The sequence below is a fragment of the Vigna umbellata genome, chromosome 8 (genome assembly GCF_029865625.1).
Source record: "Vigna umbellata cultivar VRB3 chromosome 8, Vumbellata_1.0, whole genome shotgun sequence".
Lineage (NCBI taxonomy): Eukaryota > Viridiplantae > Streptophyta > Magnoliopsida > Fabales > Fabaceae > Vigna > Vigna umbellata.
Window position 1 is genome coordinate 38152443 of NC_142172.1, and position 16012 is coordinate 38168454.

A 16012-nucleotide genomic window follows, 5' to 3' on the forward strand; every position below is an offset into this window, starting at 1 on the left:
AGACCATTTTTAAAGGTCTAACTTCATTTATTTCAAATTAATGGATTTATTGTATTATTGGTCTATACAAGTTATTAGTAATTATAATTTATTATATTATTATGTAATATATATATATATATATATATATATATATATATATTATAATAGAAATATTATATAATTAATAAATTACTTATTTACAATTGATTATCTGTTAGGATTATTAAACAAGGTATAAACGTATCATTTTCATTAATTCTAAAAGTTTTACTTTTATGTTAGTCTAATTAAAAAAATTAAATAAATATATAATTAAACATTAGTTAGTTTAATTTGTATTTTTGAACAATAATTAGTTCAATTTAAATTAATATAATTGAGTTTAAATAAAAAATCGTCCTACTGTCCACACCTTCTTGTACATCCAATCGTAGCCAGTGAAATTCTTTCTATCTGTGACTTTATATTACTGTTTAGGTCTTTTAAATAAAGCAAAAAATAAATAGATTTTCAGTACTGGTAAAAATAGTTAAGTCAATATTATATGTTTAATTTTTATTTCATAAATATAAAAATCAATAAAATTTAAACGATTTAGATTACTATTGTACATGTAATTCAAAATATACTTTTAACATCCACTAGAATGAATTAAGACAATAAATCGATACATTTGCATGACAAATAAGTATCTCATTAGAAATTACTGCTGATAAAAAAAATCTCATTGGGTATTATATTTCTTGTTATAACATGGATTAAACGACATACTCGTTTATTCTTTTTATAGGAACAAATATATTGCTGGTTAAAGAAAAAAAGTTACTGCATGCATCTTTCACATCTTGTTGATTTTTTACAAAGGAGTGCTCCCAAAAATAATAATTCGTTACAGAAAATATTAAAAATCGTTAAATTAAATTTTACTATAAGAAAATAATTAAACATTAATAAGTTTAGAAAGAAAAATAATTAATTATTATATTGAATAAGTTAAACACTATTTTATAACTTAAAAGTTATTGATATCTAAAATAGTTAATGTATATATTGAATATAAATACAAAAATTAAGTAATATGTAGGAAAAAAAAATTATAAACTCATTGTTTTAAAGTTTTGCATTTTGTCAATATCTTATATGAATTTAACTCTCTTCATTATTACTAAATTATTCTTCTGAATTCTTGTAAAAAAAAATTTATTGATGATATCAAATCAAAAGTTCATCAAAGTATAGATCTCATTAACACATTAAAGGAAGGAAATATGGAAATTTCATTTGTAATTTCTTTTACTTTATATTTGAAAACATGTTATTATAAAACAATGTGTAATATATATACTCGATCAGCAAGTATAGATGACCTTTGGGTGTAATATTTGGTGTAATTTGAACAAGTACAGAATCTTTTTTATTTTTGATTTCTTAATTGATGTTCTTAGGGCATATGTTAACCACACTTATAATTAAATTATGAATTTACTTTAATTAACTGAAAAAATGTTTGATGAAGTTTTTATAAAGATAATTGCCTTTTCATCATGCCTTTTGACACTCTCAACAAGCCAATTAATTACAAGACATATGCTTTAGTTTTTCTCACACCAATTAGCTTTCTATATAAAGAAGTAAAGGATGTGAAGTTGTTGCATAACTGAGTTGAATAGAAGAAACAGAAAGAAGAGAAAAGTAGAAAAGAAAATGGTTGCTTTCTCTGACAAGCAAGAGGCTTTGGTGACTGTCGCATGGGAAGCATTCAAGGCAGACATTCCTAAATACAGTGTTGTCTTCTACACCTCGTAAGTATTTTCCTTAAACAAACATATGTACAGTTTTTCATGCATGCATGCATCGTATGTGTGTGTGTTTGGTTTTGACGAAAACAAAATGAACAGAATACTGGAGAAAGCACCAGCAGCAAAGAACTTGTTTTCCTTTCTAGCTAACGGAGTTGATCCCAGCAATCCTAAGCTCACCGGTCATGCTGAAAAGCTTTTTGGATTGGTAACTCTCAGCCAAAATCAAATTCATATTTTCTTTTTTTATACTTTTATCATATCATTATGATATTTTTGAAATTGTAGGTGCGTGATTCGGCTGCACAACTTAAAGCAAATGGAGCAGTCGTGGCTGATGCTGCACTTGGTGCTGTCCACTCTCAGAAAGCAGTCACCGATGCTCAGTTTCTGGTACCAATATTAATATTGTTTTATGGTCTTATTTAGAATAAATTAATGCATAATTTTCAAGTTTTTTTATCTGAATAATAATAATAAAAATGTGTTAATGAATTGCAGGTGGTAAAAGAAGCTTTCTTGAAAACATTGAAGGAAGCAGTCGGAGACAAATGGAGCGATGAACTCAGCGGTGCTGTGGAAGTAGCCTACGATGAATTGGCAGCAGCTATCAAAAAGGCATATTAGGATTGCCATTATTTGTAATAAATAAATAAAAAGAACTTGTTATTAAACATGTTCCCCATATAAATGTTGCTTAAAAATAAGTAAATTATAAATTATATTCTATTTGGATAACTGGTCTTGATATATATATATATATATATATATATATATATATATATATATATATATATATATATATATATATATATATATATATATATATGTTTGCGATTCATAGATATTCGAGAAAAAGAATCACAAAAAAAAAACATACACGTACACATTATTTAAAATAATATGTTTTTTATTTTTTTTATCAAGATTAATTAAATGGGTCAAAAAAAAAATTTCCCCTAAAAAATATAAATAATTAGCACTGACATACTCTCAAACAATTAATGTAGCATAAATTTAATTTAACCCTATATTGAATATTGAGTATATTACATAATAAAGATGATACTTTCCCACTGGCAGTGAAGAATACTGTTTAAGATTAGAATAGTGCAATGAAAACAAATTTGTATATATGGCAAGACACTTATTTGGTTTTCTTTTCTGTCTGTATATAACATGTATATGGTTTAGGACCTCTTTTTTTCTTATCTAATTTTTTTTATGATAGAAAAACATAAATTCAAAATTATATCATAACGGATGGCAAAATTATTTCGACTCATCTAACTTTAGAAATGGAATAAGATGGTTGAGTTATATAATTTTTTCTTCTTAAAAAGTATGAGTCTAAATCCTAAATATAAAAGAAAAAAAATTTAACATGCAAGGAAGAAAATTGAAAAATTCAATGTCTTAATGGTTTTGGTTAAAAGTAATGTCAATATTTTATGTGGGTTGAATTTGTGTCTCATTGATATTATTTGTCTCATGTTCTATTATAAAAAAGTTTATCAATGGAATCATAGTTAAATGTTTGTTTTGGTGATCAGTTTAAACGAGACATAATATTGGTAAAGAAACCTAGATAGAAGAATTAGTTGTATCTAAAGTCTTCTTGATAGGGTTTAAAGTAAGTGTGTTATGTTGTGGTATAACAACCGTATAAGAAGGTTACTATTGAAGTAGGGTTGAAAATGTTTTCGTTTAAGGGAGAATATACCAATATGGAAGGTACTACTAGTAAAAAATAGGATTTTTAACGCGCTATATACGTCTCGGTTTTACTGAAACCGAAGCGTATAATAATGTGGTGGCAATTTCGTAGTTTTAGGAAAAATATATGCCTCGGTTGGCCAAAACCCGATGTCTAAAGCGGCTACTGCCTCGGTTCTGAGAACACCCGAGACAGAAAATCTCAAACATTTAATAGAACGGTGGCAATTTCGTAATTTTAGGGAAAATATATGCCTCGGTTGTCCAATAACCTATGCCTAATGGTCCTAGTGCCTCGGTTATGACAACACTCGAGTTGATAAGTTGCTATTTCTGCACACCTTCCAAAATTCTGCACTACTAAACCCTAAACGTTTCATTCCTACCCATCCCATTTTCTCTGCGTTTTTGCCTAGGCAGTCCTCTCCACTGCAATTGTCCTCCTCCTCCAGTCATCACAAGTCCCTTGAGGTCGCGGCAGCCCAATCTCCTTTGAGGACGTGGGTTGAGCGAGAGCGGTGAGCCATTCGTCGTCGTCGCGGCGGTTGAGCGAGAGCGAGAGCAAGGGGTTGGACCAGAACGGGCGGTTGGTAATCTGCGTCAAGGAAGGAGGGCGAATCCGCTAGAGGCACGATTGACGGTGGCGGTTGGTAATCTGCTGGGCATGCGACTGTTGTGGGTTTGGGTTATGAGGTTGGGCTTGTGGCGGTGGCGGTGGCTGGGCTGTGACGGTGGCTGGGGCTGTGACGGTGGCGGTGGCTGTGGCTGAGGGTGAGGATGATCAAAGGTGGGTTTTTTAATGATGGGTTTGGAGATCTTTTGGTAGGAAGGACGCGTTGGAGGAGCAAACGAAGGGGAAGAATCATCACCACTAGGATCGTCACCACCACTAGGAGCAAACGAAGGGGAAGAACGCGTTGGAGGTGCGTTTTGCGAGTAGGAGGAGTGTTGGCCGCCATGGATAACCACCACCAGGATCGTCACCACCACCAGAATCATCACCACCAGATCCTCATCCCCATTTTTATTACTTTCTGCATTAGGGTTCTATGAAATTGGGTTTCTGAAATTGGGAAATCTTGGGTAATTTCGGGTTGGGATTTTCTGGTTGCATAAATGTTTCAGGTTCCAAGTTTCCAATATCTCGGGTTGAGATTTTTTGGTTGCATATTGGGTAATCTTGAAGGTTTGCACATGGCTTCCACTACACCACATAACCAACCACAATGGATTTTGGATCTGAAGAGCACTGTGAATCGAGTCCTAAATCTAAAAAAATAAAAAAAAACACGCTACTGCCTCGGTTATCTAAGAACCGAGGCATAATCCTGTCTCGTTTATCTCGGTTCGTGACCGAGGCATAAAACCTGTCTTGTTTTACCTCGCTCGTATATGCCTCGGTTGTAGAACCGATGCCTATAAACAAAATTAACCGGTGTCTATTTCTCTTACTGTATCCTTGAGGTACAGATTATTGGAAATTTAAGTATAAGTTGTAGTTTTTCTGAATTTTTTAATTTTTTTTTAATTTTTATTTTATTTTTCAAAATAAAAAATAAAATAAAAATAATTAAAAAAATACTTAACTTAAAAAAAAACGAGCTAGCATGTGACACATCTTTAACGATGTTAGTGCGGAACTAATAGAAAGACCTAATTGTTACAATTATTCAAAAATAAGAACTCAATTGAGATTAAAAAAAAAGACCTATTTGGAAAAGTCACCAAAAGTAGGGACTATGTAAATAATTAAATCTTATTACAAAATTGTCATCGCGTCCACTTTCTATACTAATTATAACTAGATCCAGTATAATAAGTTTCTTTCTTTATTACAACAATGTCATCGCACTCAATTTTTATACCGGTTGTAAATATGACCAAATATAAAAAGTGTTATCTTATTTAAAATTCTTCCACCGTGTCACTTATTATAATGTGTTAATTATAAAACGTAAGGGTTTCTTTTATCAAAAGTTTTCATAGAGCTTCGAATAAGTGTGAATTTAAATTTCACATTAGATAGAAATAAAATATGAAAGTTAAATATTTTATATATAAAAAAACTCATCATATATATATATATATATATATATAATTTATAATTTCATGAAATTTAAAAATATATAATATATTTGTATGCAAATAAATTGTGTATGCTAATAAAATAAATTAATTAATACCTTTTTTCTTTTTACAATTTTTCTTTTTATTGTGTTTTTTCCATCTTTTATGCTTCACATGTCATTTTATAGTTCAACAACTCTCATCTTATTATGATAAAATGCCAATTAAGAGAAAACATGTAATTTGAACAATATTAACATTAAAAGAAATAGTTAGTTGAGTCCGTATTCTCTCTCAACATCATTTCTTTAATTGAAAAACTTATTTTAAAAAGGAAAATACAATATTAAATCTTCTTTAAATATCAACATTTTTCAACTTCCATATAATATATAATATGTTAGGCATCACTGTCATAACATAAATGTTTTATTAAAAAAAAAAAGAAAACGGGAATAGAGCACACCAAATCCATGATAAAAATACATCAGATACATAAATAAAAAGTACCTATGATGAAAAAAAAGTAAGTAAATACATAAATCGAAAAAAGTAAATAAATGCAATACCAATAGAAAACTAAAGTTCAATAATCAAATTGCTCATCATATTAAACCCCCTCACAGTCTATATTAAACCCCCCTCACAGTCTACAAAAGACCTTAAAAACTTACTATATTTGCTTTTTGGAAGATTTAATATTAACGTCCATCCTCACCAAACTTTCTTATAGTTTGAATCCACTTATCATCTTTCTTAAAAGACTTAATACCTCTTTTTGTCCCTCTTTTTAAGGGAAATGTTCACTTTCGTCCTACCTTTTTCAAAAAGTTCAATGTAATCCCACGTTGTGAAAAAAGTGTCCAAGTTAATCATTTTTTGTCACGGCGTTAAATATTTAACGATTCTGCTGACAGCGTGGACTGATGTGTGCAAGGTGGCTTTTTACCTTCGTAACGTGGCAGTGACAGTGTTTTCCATTAACTGAGAACGTGGCAGTGGGCAGTGATTAAAATTCTGAGTGTTAGGGTTTGGTTTGGGTATTTCGAATTGGTCTTTGAGGATTGAGAATGGGTTCCCAAGGGTGTTCTTCGTTTTCGAAAAGCTGGGCCAAAGGATCTTCTCGTTCGTCCCATGGTGGTGCTTGTAGAGGAGGTGGGTTAATCCCTACTTGTTACTGTGGTGATATTGCAGTAATGAAAGTGGCCAGAACTACGAAGAATGCTGGGAGAAATTTTTGGGGTTGTCCTTATTACAAGATTTTAAGTATACCCTTCTCAGTTAATGTTTTCTTTAGTTGATTTGATGCATTTGTTCATAGATTCCCTAATATGGTGAATAACAGGGTGGATCTTCAATTGGGAGCTGCTGTAACTTTTTGAAGTGGTGTTGTGAAGACAACGTGGATGAAAAAGATTGCACAACTTTAAAGAGAATAAGTGAGCTGGAAAATGCAGTGAAGGATTTCCAAAAGCTGGAAAATGCAGTTAGAAATATTTGTTTCTAAGATTTATTGTGCGATTTTCTTTTTAAATTTGGGTTTATCATGGAAAAGGATATTGTGTGTTTGCAATTAATTACTATGGAAAGAAAAATAAAAATTTAATAGGATAGAAGAGAAACAATGCAGTTTGAAGATGGAGTTCACCAAATTGAATATTGGAGTTAAAACTCAACAAGAAACTCAAGCTGCTTCAGAAAACTGACGTCACAGAAAGATAAAACAGAAGCGCGTTATTCTTATTATTAATATTATCAAAAGACCAAACATGAATATTAAAATCCACAACATAACGTAAAAAAAATGAAATTTTTGCCACCCAACAAAACATTGAAAGCAAAGGTCACCACTCCTGAATCTCTTTTGCCTCTGAGACTAAGAAATGGCCTAAAGAACAAGAGTACAGCAACACAATCTCACCCCTCTTTCTAGAAAACCCTGTTCCTGACAGCATCGTCCTCATAACCCTCAACTCAAACACATCGCTTTGAATCTTCATTGATTCTCCTTCCTCTGGAGTTATCGGTTTGAACCACTTTCTTTAAACTAAACATCTCTTCAATCTGAAGTTACCCAATGCTTGCCTTTCAAGTTTGTTCTGTTCCCAATATTGGTCCTATGTTGGGGTATTTAATTTTGGGGTGACAGAGATCCTGGTTCGGGAACTGTTTGTGAAAGAGGAGTAAAAGAAAGCAGAAAGAACAGGTTTGCAACTAAGTCCTTGCCGGTGAAAGCCACGTTGCACACAATCAGTCCACGCTGGCAGCAGGATCGTTAAATATTTAACGCCGTGACAAAAAAGGATTAACTTTGACACTTTTTTCACAACGTGGGATTACATTGAACTTTTTGAAAAATGTAGGACGAAAGTGAACATTTCCCTTATAAAGAGGGACAAAAACAGGTATTAAGCCTTCTTAAAATTATAATTTTCACTCTTAGAGGTTGTTTTTAATTTCTCCATAAAACGAATTTTTTTATACATCAAAAATTAAGAACACCCTCATAATTACAATGAGATAAATATAAATGTGTTAAACCCTGTGAATCTTCAAGGTTGGGTTTTTTTCTGAATTCTATCTTCTCCATTGTCATGATTTTTTTTTCTTAACTTATTGCGAAAATACTCAATATATTTACTTCGTGTCGAACTAAAGACGAATACATAGCACACGCTATATCTGTTTAGCATCCACTCTCGCCAAACACAAGTTTCTACTGATTTATATAACATAAACATCTATTAAGTAGCTAGCATTTTGTTTAAACAAAGGATTCATTATTTAAAGTTAGATCATTCTCGTTTTAATATAAAGATAAATTATTTTAGAAAAAATGTTAATCCTGTGTGATCAAATTCCATATCTATGTTGTACAAAAGCTGACAAAATCACGAACAGTATTTCCTGAGGCGTGTAGATTCACTGTCCTTAAGGACTTACCCGCAACCCCTAGGATACAACAGGAACTTCTCATAATATCTCTGAAAAAGGAGAGAAGACTGACTTGGGATGTGTTTTGGAATGGAGAAAGAGCTCTTTATTATTTATAGAGCTAGGGAATAATAAAAGTAATAAAAGATAATAAAAAACATTAAATATTTACCGTTGGAACATTTAAGAAAATGAATTTGAACGTTGTTGTCAATTAAAGTTTGGACTGTTGCAATCCAACATTTTCTTTTGCAATAATCTAACATTATTACAACAATCCCCCACTTATTGCAAAAGAAAAGAAAAAAGATAAGAAACTTTTATTCTGAAACTATTATTCTGGGTCTCAAAGGATGTAATGCATCAGAGCTGGTATAGCAAGCTATATGAATCAGTCTTAGATTTAGAAACTTAACACACAATGTAGTTAATATAGCAAGCTATATGAACCAAAGACACTTGACGTGTGTTAGAGGTTTATCAATCACAATACACTCCCACAATCCTTGTTGTTATCGTTGTGTTGCGCTTACTAGACCATGCGCGTGCCCGGTATTCATGAGTGCTCTAGAGGTCATGCCAAGATCTCATGCAAGCGGCCCCACTTGACACTCATATAAGTGATTTCATCAAGTGTATGCTGCAAATCATACACCATCCATAAGGGATATGAAAATCATTAAAAACTTTGTTTAAGCTAAAACTTTCACCATGTAGAATTTTAATAACAAAGTTTAGTCTCTCAATAATGCAGTCTCTAGCACTTTCACACACACCATAGGAATGGACATAATTGATTAAAATCAATTTAGTGCTATCAGAACTAACAAGTGACTTGATTTTACCCATATGAACCTTAATCATGGGATCTCCAATCATAAAGGTTGGGTTACCATCACTTGTTTGTTTGCAAGTGGCTTAAGTCTCATTTCCCTCGATGTTTCTAATATTAGTTGTCTTCTGAGGGGTTTTTGTCAGAGGATCTGCTAGATTCCGTTCTGACTTCACATAATCAATGGAAATAGTTCCACTTTTTAGCAGCTGCTTCACAAAATTGTGTCTCAATTGAATATGTCTATTCTTTCCATTGTAATTTTTGTTTTTAGCTATAGCTATTACCGATTGGCAATCACAGTGTATTGACACCGATGGGTTGGTTTCATTACTAGTTGAATGTTTGCTAAGAAGTTTTTCAACCACTCAGCCCCACTATCAGTCATCTCAAGAGCGACAAACTCAGATTTCATTGTTGATCTTGCAATAATTGTTTGTCTGGCTGATCTCCATGTAATCGCATCTCCCCCAAGTGTGAATATATAACCACTAGTAGATTTTGTCTCATTTGAATCAGAGATCCAGTTAGCATCACTATACTCTTCTAGTACATCGGGAAATCCACTATATTCAATGGCATAATCCATTGAACCTCTTAAGTATCTCATAAGCCTGGAAAGTACATCCCAATGTTCTTGATTTGGACATTGAGTGTACCTACTCAGTCTACTTATTGCATAAGCAATATCAGGTCTAGAAAAACTCATCAAGTGCAGTAAGCTCCCAATTATCTGGGCATACTGAGATTGAGATAATGATTCTACTCTGTTTGTCATTAATTTAGAATTAGCATCATAAGGGGTACTCACTGGTTTTAGGTCATAAAACCTAAACTTTTTAAGAAGTTTCTCAATATATTGTTCTTGGGATAGTAATATACTATCTCCCTTCCTTATGATTCTAATACCTAAAAACACATTGGCTTTCATGTCAAAGTTTGATCCTAAAAACAATTTAGTTCTAACTACAATCTCATTGCGTGTACCAAAATTTAGCATGTCATCCACATACAAACATATAATGACAGAATCACCATTTTCAAATTTAGAATACTATCAATATCATTAAGTGAAAAACCAAAATTTATTTTTTCGAGTAATTAAGTAAAATTACCTACACCCCCACAATTTTAAAAATAATTTTTAAAATTGGTAAACGAGAATAATACCTGGTTGTGCTTTTCCCTTTTTAGGTAAAGTATACGAAAATTTACTCAAGTACCTCATCTTCTATGTCCTCATCCGCAGTCCTTACAAATGCGATTAGAAGCCATCATTTCTACAAGCACCTTGGCAGCCTCCGGAAGTTATGGGTTTCGCAAACATTGTCTGAGTTCTGAAAACAAAGTTTTGATCTTCCAGGATTGAGTTGTTGATGTGAGCCATAAGTTTTTAAGAATATAAAATAAACTCATAATAATTTTAGAAGAGGAAAGAAGAAAGGAGAAGGAGACAAAGACTGACTTGAGATGTTTTTTGATATGGAGAAAAAACTCTCAACATTAATATTTACCGTTGAAACATTAAATAAATTTGAACGTCGTTGACAATTAAAGTTTTAACCATTCCAATCCAACGTTTTCTTTTACAATAATATAACGTTATTGCAACTTTAGTTTCATTGATAAATAATTCATATCATAATAGTAAAAGTACCATTAACTTAAACCACAAGGCCAACGATTTGTAAGCATGAGAAGCCAAACCAGTAGTCGTAATCAGCTTAAAATAACAAACGTCACCGTTGTCTTACATGCACCACACGAATTGCCTTTTTTTAATCTTCGATAAATCATCGCCAAAAAATATTTGTATAATTTATTTAAAACTTTTGGTAACAACTTTTAAGAATGTTTAAAAAGAAATAAAAATAGAAAAATGATACTTTGACTTATATAATTTTTTTAATTTTTTACAATTATTTGATACTGTTATTTCTTATTTTTTACTTTTTTTTAAATATAAAAATTATTATTTGCATCACCCTATCATTACTCATACAAATAATATAGATTGAAGAAAAAAGTTTAAAATCCAAGAGTTTATTTACAATTCCCAAAACAATTAAAGTAATGTTGAAACTAGTTGGAAGTTGAAAGACTATTTAAAAACCGAAGAAAGAAACTAGTTTGCAGTTGAAAACTATTTAGAAAAAATAATTTTAAACTTTTGCAATTTTTTGTTTGCAAATAAATCATTTTAATTATACGGTTTTCTTCTAATTATTATATATTTTTGTTATGTATTCAACTACCTTAAGGTCTACTAAAAATACAGTAAAATATCATAACTCAGATTGACGTCATACATTCATATAATATAATGGTTTAAAAAGTATATATAAAAACTAGCATCTAACAACATTAATATTTTCAAGTTTAATTCCAAAATGACAAAACAAATACTGTAAATATTAAAATAATAAATGTGATATAGAAATCCAAAAATAATTATTATTTATCGATGAAAATAATAAAACAAAATTTTATTTTATAAATGGAAGAAGAGAAACAATATATAAAAAAAAATTATCTCGTATGGAGAATATTAAAAGATAAATTCTAACAGTATAAAAAATAAATATAAAATGCTAAAAGTTAGAACTACTATATTAAACAATACAAGCCACTGAAAGCAATTATCACTTTAAACATGTTTAATCAATATATTTTGAGACTTCAAAATGATAGTAAAAGGAAAAAAAAGTCAGATTTTGTTTGACTAATGAAACTTAAAACACAGTTTTTTGTAGATATATTTTTAAGTTAAAAATTGTGCTTACTTGAAACTGATTTTTTTTTTATAGACATTATATATTCTAGTGTTTATAATAAGATATAAATTAATTATTACCTTGATTAATGAGAAAAAAAATGATTTTACGATTTTAAAAAGATAATTGTCTCTTGGTGATGTCTATTAGCAGCCTCGAGCCAAGAGAGTACGTGAACTTAGATGTTTTGTACTGTCCAAGGCTTTCTATATAAAGAAGTAAAGGATGTGAAGTTGTTGCATAACTAAGTTCAATAGAAGAAACAGAAAGAAGAGAAAAGTAGAAAAGAAAATGGTTGCTTTCTCCGACAAGCAAGAGGCTTTGGTGAATGTCGCGTGGGAAGCATTCAAGGCAGACATTCCTAAATACAGTGTTGTCTTCTACACCTCGTAAGTATTTTCCTTAAACAAACATATGTGCAGTTTTTCATGCATGCATGCATCGTATGTGTGTGTGTTTTGGTTTTGACGAAAACAAAATGAACAGAATACTGGAGAAAGCACCAGCAGCAAAGAACTTGTTTTCCTTTCTAGCTAACGGAGTTGATCCCAGCAATCCTAAGCTCACCGGTCATGCTGAAAAGCTTTTTGGATTGGTAACTCTCAACCAAATCATATTCATTTTTTCTTTTTTTATACTTTTATCATATCATTATCATATTTTTGAAATTGTAGGTGCGTGATTCGGCTGCACAACTTAAAGCAAATGGAGCAGTCGTGGCTGATGCTGCACTTGGTGCTGTCCACTCTCAGAAAGCAGTCACCGATGCTCAGTTTCTGGTACCAATATTACTATTGTTTTATGGTCTTATTTAGAATAAATTAATGCATAATTTTCAAGTTTTTTTATCTGAATAATAATAATAATAAAAATGTGTTAATGAATCGCAGGTGGTAAAAGAAGCTTTCGTGAAAACATTGAAGGAAGCTGTTGGAGCCAAATGGAGCGATGAGCTCAGCGGTGCTGTGGAAGTAGCTTACGATGAATTGGCAGCGGCTATCAAAAAGGCATATTAGCTTCTATTGCCTTAAATTAAACTGTAATAAATAAATTATGTTTCATAAACAAGTTACCCATATAAATGTTGGTTAAAATAAGTAAATTATATTGTACTATTTGATAAACAATCTTATAAGTTATATATTTCCATATATTTATGTTTGCGAATCGTAATGGATAATAATTTACACAAATAAATTCGAAATAGTTTATCTGTTTTAAAATTGTTTCATTAAACTTAATTAAATGGGATTGGGAACGAGAGAACATAAGACTGAATTAATGATCAACTTTTAACAACCATATTTGTTTGAGATAAAAAAAAATAATTCATAATAGGTTTTGGACCGATTCTTACCTATTTATCTATGACCTTTATATAAATTTTAGTGTGACTTTTAAAAATTTGACAATTGTTAAAAGTTTAAGTCATCTGTCAAATGAAAAGAACAATATGCAAATTAACAAGTTTAATTACACCAACAAATTTAAATTTTTTAATGAATATTGTTTATTATGCAATCTTTATTCTAAAAAAGATTAATATTAAATAAATAAGAAAATTTAACTTATTGTATAAAAAATAGAGATACACAGAATTTATCTTACCACATGATCAAAAACTGAGAAAACAATTATAAGAAAAAATAATACTTAAAAAAAAAACCTGAAACTATTATCAAAGTATTCGTCTAATGAGCAATGGAATTTAAGCACGGTGAAACTATACGCCTGTTTAAAACTATATTCTAAAGGACTTATTATTTATTAATTATTTCCTATATTATGGTTTATTAACCATAATTTAACATCGAAAATAATTGTGGCGTATACCCTATTAGTAGTGGTTGTGTAATAAAAGTGATAAAATTTCTTACATTTAATTAGACCGCTCAGTAGACTTACATGCTTGTTCCCGCTTAACTTTTTTTATTTTTAAAAAAGTTACTATCTTGTTTAGTATATTTAGGTTATTTTTATGTAATTTTTTATTATTAATTTATTTTATGAACTCAATTGATGTAATTGTAACACTGTATTTAAAGTTATTAAAAAGTAATCTAAATTATTAATTATTTATTTAATAAATTTATCAGTTTAAATAAATTTTATCAAATTAAAAATTAATAATTTCTTATAGACTAGTGGCAGGTGTCTTGGTACAAGTACTTCCGTTTTCCCATTCATATGCGGGGGCTTCTTCTTTCACCCCATGCTTTTCTTCTTGTACCCCACATGTGAAGGAGGTGCAGCTACGCAAAGCAAAATATGTATGATACAGGGTTTTTAACTTAATCAAAATCAAAACAATATGGGTGTTGCTCCCTCCACCACCACCCCTTGCTCCCTTCACTACCTCCTTCTTGTTTTACTCTTCTCTTTATTTTTCCATTCTTATTTTACTCTTAGTAAAATTTTATGGTTAATATTTTAACCTCTACACACTCCATTCTTATTCCTCTTTATTGTTTGTTCTCTCATTGTTTCATTGTGTTCTTCTTCCTCTTTTTCGCGTTTCACTTCTTCCTTTCATTCTTTAATTGTGATAGAATTGTGGTCTTAGAGCGTGGTGGACTTTCAATAGCTGGTGTGCTTAGTGAGTGATTGCAAGTGGTGGTGGAAGCCATTGATCAACTGTGCCAAGATCAGTGTGTGGTGGTGCTTGAAGGATTCATCGTGAAGGTGCGTAATAAACCCTAAAAAAATAAACGTATAATCTTTAAACGGATGTGAGCATCCCTCAGCGAATGTTAACATCCGTTTATGAGAAAAAGAATGTCGATATCCGTTTTGCCTTAAACGGATATTGACATCCGTTTTGCCTTAAACGAATGTTGACATCCATTGACGGATGCTCGCATCCGTTTATAGTTACATGTTTATTTTCGAGTTTATTTTTTTTAGTTTTTTTATATTAATTTTGGAGATATTTTAATAATGTAATTTATATGTTTTGATGTATTATTTTTTAATATATTTTTGATGTATTTTAATAATGTGTTTTTTAAGATTTTTATTGTTATTAGTTTATATTTATATTTTTTTGTATTTTGCAGTTATATATAATTTGTTTTTTGTTTTAATGTTTTTGTATAATATATATTTTTTATATATGGTTTTTGTATTCTTTAACAATTTTATAATTATATAAAAAATTATTTATTAGTTTAATTATATGAAATATATAATTTTATTATATTAATATTTTGTAATTAAAATAAACGAATGTGGTGGAGTTTGGGGGATGAGAATCTGAAAAAAGAGAGAAGGAGAGTTGGAAGGTGGGACTGAGTGAAAAGTAAAAATGGGTAGAAAGATATAAGGTTTGAGTTTAAAGTAAATAAATAGGGTTAATAGTAAAAAAGGTTATTTTTGTAATTAAAATTTTTTTCGGAAGGTTGGGGAGGTGGAGAGAGAAGTGGTGGTGGTGGAGCTAGCAACACCCAAACAATATTTTAGCCATTTAAAAAAAAAATTGGAGTTGCAAGAAGAAAACACTTGCATGCAGAAGCCCCTTCATATTTTCATCCACCTTACGTATTACTTCAAAATTGTCCAATTAGAAAGAGTTTTCACCTATTGAGATTAGTCACTTCAAATTTAGAGTCTTATGAGTGAGTATTTAGGAATGATAACGAGTAAAATTTCCTTTTCCTTTATGTTGTTAAAATAAAAATTCATTTTCATTCTTATTCTCATATTTAATAGGTATAAAAATTTATTCTAGTCTTCAATCTCATAGAAATAAGAAATATGCTAATAGATGTTTTTGTACTTTTTATTATTATTTTAACATCAATTAATTAATTTTAAAAATTAAAATTACAGTTAAAAAATATAATATTATCAAATATTTAATATTAAAAGAATATATTTTTATTTTTTCAATATTAAATATTTTTAAAAAG

The 16012-nt window shown here is 30.2% G+C and overlaps 2 protein-coding genes across 2 annotated transcripts; both read left to right on the top strand.

Moving 5' to 3' along the window:
* The first annotated feature begins 1686 nt into the window (after positions 1-1686).
* LOC148194638 (leghemoglobin-1-like) lies at positions 1687-2408 on the top strand. The gene is made up of 4 exons (XM_088096645.1): positions 1687-1784; positions 1881-1989; positions 2070-2174; positions 2283-2408. Exons 1-4 carry the CDS (start codon positions 1687-1689, stop codon positions 2406-2408), a joined length of 438 nt encoding a protein of 145 aa, XP_087952771.1.
* Positions 2409-12386: 9978 nt separating this feature from the next.
* On the top strand, positions 12387-13120 carry LOC124829093 (leghemoglobin-2). Its single transcript, XM_047302554.2, has 4 exons — positions 12387-12493; positions 12591-12699; positions 12779-12883; positions 12995-13120. Exons 1-4 carry the CDS (start codon positions 12396-12398, stop codon positions 13118-13120), a joined length of 438 nt encoding a protein of 145 aa, XP_047158510.1. The 5' UTR covers positions 12387-12395.
* Positions 13121-16012: the final 2892 nt, after the last annotated feature.